The sequence below is a fragment of the Manis pentadactyla genome, chromosome 1 (assembly GCF_030020395.1).
Source record: "Manis pentadactyla isolate mManPen7 chromosome 1, mManPen7.hap1, whole genome shotgun sequence".
NCBI lineage: Eukaryota > Metazoa > Chordata > Mammalia > Pholidota > Manidae > Manis > Manis pentadactyla.
In genome coordinates this window covers 178,816,973-178,825,655 of record NC_080019.1, presented here as the reverse complement: position 1 = coordinate 178,825,655, position 8,683 = coordinate 178,816,973, and the positions used below count along the sequence as shown (strand labels likewise).

Here is an 8,683-nt window from a genome sequence, read left to right as displayed (position 1 = left end):
TAGTTGCTTGTATTGCTTCCTTTAAAATTTTGGCAAACTCTCAACTTTGTATTTTCTTCTTGTCTCTTTACTTACAGAGATTTTTTTTTTCCAGAGGCAATGAGGGTCACATTTTATTTATACATCAGAAGCCTAGTGATTGCTATTAATTTCCAGAGATAATGTCATTATCCCTTCTTTTCTTTATAACTGATTTTTCCACAGCAAAGATAATATTTTTATTTAAGATTGGGAAGAAATATCAACATAAATACTCCTTTTCTAAAAATAAATAAAAATTCCAGTATACAGCCTGATCAAATTAATTAATGGAGTCATTACTCATTAGAGCAATTTTTCAAAAATATTTTCCGATAATGTATTTTTTTTGTCTATTAATAGCTCATTAGCTTTTTTTTTTGCTCATTAGCTTTTTAAAATATATATATATATATATAGTTGATATACAATATTATATCAGTAGATTCCGGAAAGAGGTATGAGTAAAAGTGGCAGGAAGCTATGGTTGTTTAAGAGCAATCAGAACTCAAAATAGAGCATGTTTAAGATGACAGTGTAAGCCAGGTTGGAAAAAAAAATTTTTTTCCTTTTTGTAGGAAAAAATAATTTATTCTGTATCCAGAGGTACAATAACTGCTGTTTAGTATAGGATTTCCTTTTAGTGTGTTATTTGGATATGTGTGACTGTTTTTACAAAAATAGTATTCTATCAATGTTACTTATGGCCTGTTCTTTTAAATTTACCTTATATAATGAACGTTTCTCCATTAATAAATATTCTTTACAACATAACCATAAGTGGCTATAATGTAATTATACTATTATTTATCTAAATCAATCCACTGTATTTGAAGATAAAGATACTGAGTCTATCTATTTTCTATTGTAAATTTATCTTTGTAAATATATCTTTTGGTATAGCCTCTGTTTCAGTAGGGTGGGTCAGAACATGTGGGAATATAGGTCTTCAAGGCTTCAGATGTACTGCCAGTTTGCTCTCCAGAAGAGTTATACCAGTACACAGTCCTACTAGCAACCTGCCTCTCCAAGCTTCTCTAGTGGTGTGTATTATTATTTTTTTGATAAGGGAAAAAAATCACATTTTAACAATTTGAATTTCTCTGATTGGCTAGTTGTAATCTTTTAAAGTTATGTTAATGTCTTTTTAAAAATTGGTGTGTTTCTTTTTCTTATCAATATGTGAGAACATACATGATTCAGTTGAAGTAGACTAAGGCTTGGTTTACAATGACTTTAATAGGACTACCAATAAAAGCTGCCATCAAATGATTACCCAGTTAGCCTGAAGCCAGGCTAAGCATTTTTTCCCTATGTTTTATTATTTTATTATATGTAATGTTTGTTTTAATTCTGAAGTAGGTATCTTCATTTAGCAATTGAGGAACTTGAGTTTCAGAAAGGATGAGTGACTTGCCCAAGATCACAGCTAGTAATAGGCTAAGGTTTTATTCCATTTCTGTCTGACTTCAAATCCTGTGTGGTTTTCCTTATGTCCACACTTTTCTTGGTTCCTAGCTGTTGCCTACACTTAATTATGCCAGGTGATTATTTCTAACCATCCTTTTTTTTTTTTGCCAGTATTGTTCCAATGTCCTTTACATATTTTTTGAGTAGAGAGAAATAATTATGAACAGAATCCCCTAAGAAATAAATTATACTTATCATTTTGCAATGTTGCTCAAGAAAAAGCATCTCTGTACCTTAAGAGAAAAAATTTCCGAGCCTCTATTTTTAGATGTAATATTAGATTTGATACAGACCAAAGTCTTTTATCATTTGTTACTTTAATTTACTCATTCCAGAGTGTATTCTGTGATTTTGTGCTTTTAGTTTCTTTTTTCTATATTGAGAACCAGGCACTTACCTCAAATCCTTTCTTTTAAAGATGAGGTGTATATAAATAAATGAAAAACAAGTTTAAAAAATTAGTGTACTAAATTCTTCTTAACAGAACTTTACAGAACAGTATGGCAAAGCTTCTTTCAGATCTTAGTATGGACAATGCTCGCTGCAAGCCTGGGAATAATCTTACCAAATCACTTCTGAACATTCATGAAAAACAACTTCATGACCCAATCCCTGCTCACACTTCCATAATGAGCTACCTAAATAAGTTAGAAACAGATGACATTTTTACACTTTCTGCAATTAACAATGAGGAAAACATAGTGCCAGGTAGACCCTATGAAAATGCTCTGCCTTCCAAAGGCCCTCAACATAGTAACAGTGGGAGCATGGAGGAAACAGTAGCCCCTGGAATCACTTCTTCCCTTTCAAAACAAGATTCTGATGAGAATGAAATGACAACATTAATAGAAGATGAGTGTAATTTGGATACTACAATTTACATTCCGTTTGCTAGAAGCACTTCTAAAAAGAAATCACCACCATCCAAGAGATTATCTCCCCAGCCACAGGTTAGTGTAGCTCCACCACAGCTGGTCAGCAACAATGGACTCATCTCTGAAAAGGAAAATAAATTGTGTGCATCCGGAGTTTGTTGCCCTTCCAGAAAGGAAGCAGAAGATGCACCTGAGAAACATTCCCGAACAGCCGACACAGAGGACAGGAAGCTCCTCAAGAAAATAAAGGAAGCCATCTGCAAGATTCCCGCAGCCACTGAACAGCCACCGGAACTGGCTGCACCTCTCGGCCCCTCCCTTTGTCCGAGGAGCAGCATTCAAGTGAACAGTAGTGTTGTCTCCGATGGCAGCTTTTTACATTCTGACTTGATATCCGACTGGAGCATCTCTTCTTTTTCAACCTTCACTTCCCATGATGAACAAGACTTCCGTAATGGCCTTGCAGCACTGGATGCCAACATCGCTAGACTCCAGAAGTCCTTAAGGAATGGTCTTCTGGAGAAGTGAATTCCAAAGGGGACTGAGAGCTTCTTTTTAAGAAAAGAACTTGGCTACATTTGAATGCATATTTTTAGTTTCTTTAGAGAAATGTTTTATACTAATTATGGGTCAAAAAATTATATGAATAATACATTTATTATTGAACTATGTTGACATAGAAGAGCTTATAAAAACAAGGCATCTTATGAAATTGGCATTTGCTAATAAAGTTGTAGATAGCTAGGAAAGTCTTGTAAATCATTTTATTTTAGTACTTAGCAATTAGAGTTCTTATCTTACTCTACTTAGGCTAAAGGTACAGGTCAGAAGGATTCTGTCGTTGTCCTAAAGGATAATGGGAAGGAAATTTCTGGATACAATTTATTATATTCAGGCTAGAGTTTCTTTTCTCTTTCAAGATTCCTGTTTGTTTCTTAATGGCATGTGTTTTTATATGGGATGCTCCGTGGTGTTGGTAAACCTTTAAGCCAATATCTCCACCTTTTAAGAAAACATTGATTTGTCCAAGAAAGTATAGATAACACCTTAAATCAGTACATGGTTTCTTAAAATGTGAGCATTTTTAATTATTTATATCCCAAATGCATGTTTAAGATCCTTAAAAAATAAAGGCAGACTGATAAAGAAATGCTAACAGATAGTTCTAGTTTTAGAAATTTGTTTTTTTAATAAATAAGAAATGTTTATTTGGTTTTTTTCCTTATTATTTTTGAACATGATTGAGTTTGCAAATCTTGAACTGGTTGTAATTCTGCCTTTCAAGACTTCAGAAGTACAGTTCAGAAATACAAAATAATAAAGCAAGGAAAAAGATTGTGTCATCTCTGTTCCCAAATATTTAATTGTGATTCATATGTAGAAGTAAATTATTAAAATTATTATATGACAATACAAGAAGATTGTCCTATTTTGCTATTAATACAGGACTGGCATCTTGTGTGCAAAGAAAAATTTTAAAAAATAGGGGTTCAATTAACGATTAACAGTTTGAAGAACAAATGAAACTGGATAATCCTTAGGGGACCTTTACCAGAAGCTTACTATTTGATATAAGACACACATATGACATAGAAACATGAAAGAATTAAGTTAAATTTCAAGGTGGAATATGACCTAGAAAAATGGATGGAATAGACCTAGAGAAGAAGAAACTTCACTTGGATCTTAAGGAAAGATGTATAGGATTTGAATGATCCTCTGAATACCCTCTAACAAAAAAATTCTGTGTACACCATAGAAAGTGTCCTAAAACATAGAGGTTGAGTGGTGTGTTTAGAGGATGGTAGGTACACCAACCTGACTCTAGTAGACAGGTCAAGATTATTACAGGAGAATAGTAATAATAGATTGTCACATGAAAGATCAGAGTCAAACTGGGGAATGTCTTGAGCTCCAGGCTTAGGAATAAACATTAAGCATAATGAAGTTATTTGGTGTTTGGGTACTTTTGTTGGTGGTGTTTTTGTTTTTTTTAATTGAGGATCTCCAGATGATAGTAGGTGGTACTTAAAATTGCATAGCATAATCTACATAAGAAGGATTAGAGAGGGAGAAACTAGAGATTACTTAGAAAGCTACTGCAGTAGTCCTCTTTAATCTTCACCCCAGAAGTCAATATAACTGCTTCATCATAGTCTCAGAAGGGTCAGTCTGGCTCCAAATTCCAGCCCTCTCACAAAGCCTTTTCAGATGTCCCTGAGTGTGAAAAGCATATTAGTAAACTATACCCTAACCTGACAGTGAATTTAGTATCTCCTGCTTGATGATACTGGGTGTAGAACAGGAAAGAACCATCCTTTAGCATTTTATCACTATTCTGATTTTTCTTGTCTGTATGGAGGTAGTGTACAAACTTTATAATGGATTCAATATTTGTGAATACCATTGAAGACAGACTGAAAGAATCTGATTCTGTTTGACCAAGTGCAGAGATCCTAAGGGCCAAAGAGGTGCTTAGTACACATTTTTCCTTTATTCCTACCACCTCTGGAGTTTTAGTAAATCTTCCAGAAATCTTTACTTTTCCCTAATGATGGCATTTTATGTCAAGGGCCTTAGAAGTTATAAAATCCTGCTTCAGCTCCATGGAAAGTAGAGCAGAATTGCAAAGCCTGATTAGAAAGGGAATGTAGCCAAATCATAACCTGCCAAATACATATCACGTGCTCACATTGTGGGGCTATCCCTTCAGCTAAAGATTCATTAACTCAATGAATTAATAAAAGCTCCAATAGGTGTCAATTCCTATTATGGGCTCTGTGAATACAACAAGACATACTCTCTGCCTTCAAAGAGCTTTCTTTGCAGTGGGACAGAGCAAAGGAACATAGATGCTATACGCAGTAAATGGTAAAGGAATAAAGAATGACAGAATTGGCTTAAGTTTTAATTATTAGGGCAAGAAGCTCTTTCTAAAAAATTATGTTTAGGAGCCCAGAACTTAAGCACACCACCATAAAGCTGGATTTGATTTGCAAGCTAACCCTCAATCATTTTTCAAATATGTTCATTCTTGATTTCCTGCTGCTCAGAATTGCTTAAATCTGTCACCAGAATCTAGCTGTGTGCCATTCTTTCTCTACTACCATGTCTAATAACAAGGGATTCTCTCTGGAATTTATTTTGAGGATTAAATAAGTGAAAATGTCTTGTGAACTGTGAGCACCAAATAGATGATAATAATAACTAATTACATATCATTGATCTACGTGTGTGTGTGTGTATGTGTGTATTGTACTGGACACTCAAGGTTTTACTTTTGTGAAAGGCACACAAATGTTCTTAAAATCTCTGTTTAGCACAGTGGTACAATGCTAGTAGAACAATTTTGGCCAATTCTGTCAAAAGTCATTATTTAAAGTTTTTAAAGTACACTGAGTAAGTTACATGAGTTTTTCTCCTGTCAACACTGACAGTCACAGTGAGTTCTAACATTTCCAGGACCTGAGCACTGTGTTCTGCTCAGCACAGAAGGTTAGAGAGCTCATTTCTCCCTGGACATCTCCAGGAGACATGCAGAGGTATCACACGCTATTCTGGAGGAAATTTCGGCCCCCTTTGGAGCTGGAGACTTGCAAATTTGTTCAAATCTATAACAGGGAATGTTGTCCACTGCTCAGTAGGAAGAACACAGCCAAGGTATGTTTACTCCACCATCACTTCCAGATTATTCTGCACTTGGCTGTGAGCTCTAGGCTCAGAATGGGGTAGGAGACCAGAATTAAATATTTTAAAAGTCAGCAGCTCCAAAACAAGCAGAACAGACCCTCTTGGAGGTTGAAGAGTAGTTTGCTTGTGGTTTGGCGAGAAGAAAGGAGTGAAGGAAAAACAAAATTTCAAACCAAGAGCCTCAATAGGCGGAGCAAATTCATTTTTTTTTAAGGTCAGTATTACAGAATTGCTATCTGAGGATAAGGAGATAGATTGGTGAAGAAGAGACACAAGCTAGAGCAAGTCAATGAATGAATATTTGAATAAGTAGGTCTTCACTAGAGCAGTGGCCTAGATGCCACCACATCACCCTCCACCATCACAAAGCTAATGATCATTTTTTTCATCAGAGACTCAAACCACTGTCACCACCTCTTCCCTCCTCCATCCCAACCAGCCTAAAAATCTAACCGGTCAGATTTCTGTAATAATGGACAACTAACAAAGCAACCCTTCTCCACCCCTACCTTACCCATAAAGAGTATAAGAATTTAAATTGTAGTTTTGTATCTTTGGCCTAAGTTTGAGAAGATGTCATGATAACCATTGAAGAAAATAAGACACTTAAACAGGCAGTGACATTAATTCTGTGGGAAAGTTCATTTCAATAACTCCAGAGCCAGAACTCTGGATCAGCAAACAGATGTCCATGTGAGTTTGTGTTCATATTCTCTGTGATCTTCATTCATTTATAATTTATTATGTCTCTACTGTGTGCGACATACTGAGCATTTAAAGACAAATATGGCAAAGCGTCCCCTGAGGCACCTAGAGCACCAGTACCTGCCAGATGAGAAGGAAAGATCTAAAGACTGCAGGTCAAAATGCTACATTTTCCAAGGAGAAGCCTCCCAATACCAAAGGAACCTGGCAAGGCTTGGATAGACGCTCACATCATGTTGATGGCATTTAGAATTTTAGCTGTGAATTGCTCTTCTTTCCTTCCTCTTTTAATTCTTACATCTTAGGTGCTCTCCATATTTAATTTATTTTTTCTTTTGCATGATGTCACTTTGAAAGAGCATCTTTGGTGACTCTCCTAGGACTTGAATATTATTATTTCACCCTCACATTTAAATGATAGTTTCCACCAGATTTCAATGTGAAGATGGTAGTATAAAGTTGCTTATTCCCCCTTTTGTAGAAATCAAAACCAAGAGGAGTACAAACGCCACTTGTGTGGGAAACTAGGAGACAGCTCTAAAACCAAGCCACAAATTAGCTAGGACTGCCAAAAGTGGTAGTTACCAAGTAGGGTGACTTGGAGAGGAAACAGGAGATGCTATGTCTCCAGATCAAAGAAAGAGCTAGCAGAGCACTTCTCAACTCTCAGAGGTCAAGTTTATAAATTTATAAATTAGGAAATCCTTAGTTTATGACAATGGGAAGAAGATCCATAGGCTTTACACTGGGGAAAAACAGATGCCTACTGCCATAGGGAGAAGTAATACTGAACAAATCACTGTACAAAACTCTTAACTACTAGGAAAATTTCAACCCTTAAACACAAGCATTCTGTAAATAGATAGTCCAGGAAAACCTTTGTTCTCTGCCTCAAAAAAAAAATGAGTCATCAAGAACAACCAGCAGAGAACCTACACTAGAATATTTAGGGCTGAATGAGGAAAGAAATAGAAAAATAAAAGCATAAATTAAAAACATATATCAGGAAAATGCTGCTGTAGAGAAGATAAAAGTTTTTGTGACTAAATACTTGGCCATGAATTTTTAAAACTGACACAAGTATTTATTCGAATCAAGAGCATTGAGCAGAGAAGCAAGAGCTTACGGGCAAAATGATGAGAGAACAGGAGGAGATGATGCAAGAGTTAATAGAATTTAGGAAAAAACTGGAGGAAAAAAATTGAGCCTTCTCAAATTAAGACAAAATTGAAAGTAAGGCAAGGAAAAAGCAATAATTTAAAACATGATAGTTTTGGTATAAAATCCTAGGTTCAAACCCATTTTCCTTCATCACTTTTCATATTACCAGTGTCCTCTGGTTCCTAGTGTGGCTGTTAAGAAGCTTGTCACAGAGCAGATCCTTGGTGCTTTGAAGGTGAAATCATTTTTGTCTGGCTTTAATGATCTCAAATTTCACTTTAAAATTAGAGTATGACAGTGTTAGGTTTTTGTTTCTGTTTTTATTTTAATTTCTCCTGTTATTATTCTATGAGCTATTTTTAAATCAGTGATTTTCACAACTTCTAATTCTGGAAAATTCTCACGTTAATATTTCTTCCAATATTTCCTTGTAATTTGTTTTTCTGTGATTCCTATTAAGCTTCTACTTAAAACCTTCATGCCTCTTAACTTTTACTTTTACCGTCTTTTTCTCTAATATTAATTCTTCTGAGGAAAGTTTCCTTATCTGATCTTTATTCTCACTAATTTGCTCTTCTTTTATATCCATTTTGCTGATAAATTCACTTATTGACCTCTTAATTTAAACTTTTATATTAAAAAAATGGTTTTCTTTATAATTGCTTGTTCCTGCTTGTATTTTCAATGCTCTCCCTTGTCTCATTAAACATAATTATTATGTGCATTTTAAATGCTTGTCTGTCTGGCCCATTGATTTCTGTTTG

General features: G+C 35.0%; 1 protein-coding gene across 1 annotated transcript; it reads left to right on the top strand.

Moving 5' to 3' along the window:
* Nucleotides 1-675: 675 nt before the first annotated feature.
* LOC130684023 (coiled-coil domain-containing protein 14-like) lies at nt 676-3,706 on the top strand. The gene has a single exon (XM_057503388.1). It carries the CDS (start codon nt 1,989-1,991, stop codon nt 2,889-2,891), a length of 903 nt encoding a protein of 300 aa, XP_057359371.1. The 5' UTR covers nt 676-1,988; the 3' UTR covers nt 2,892-3,706.
* The last annotated feature ends 4,977 nt before the right edge of the window (nt 3,707-8,683 follow it).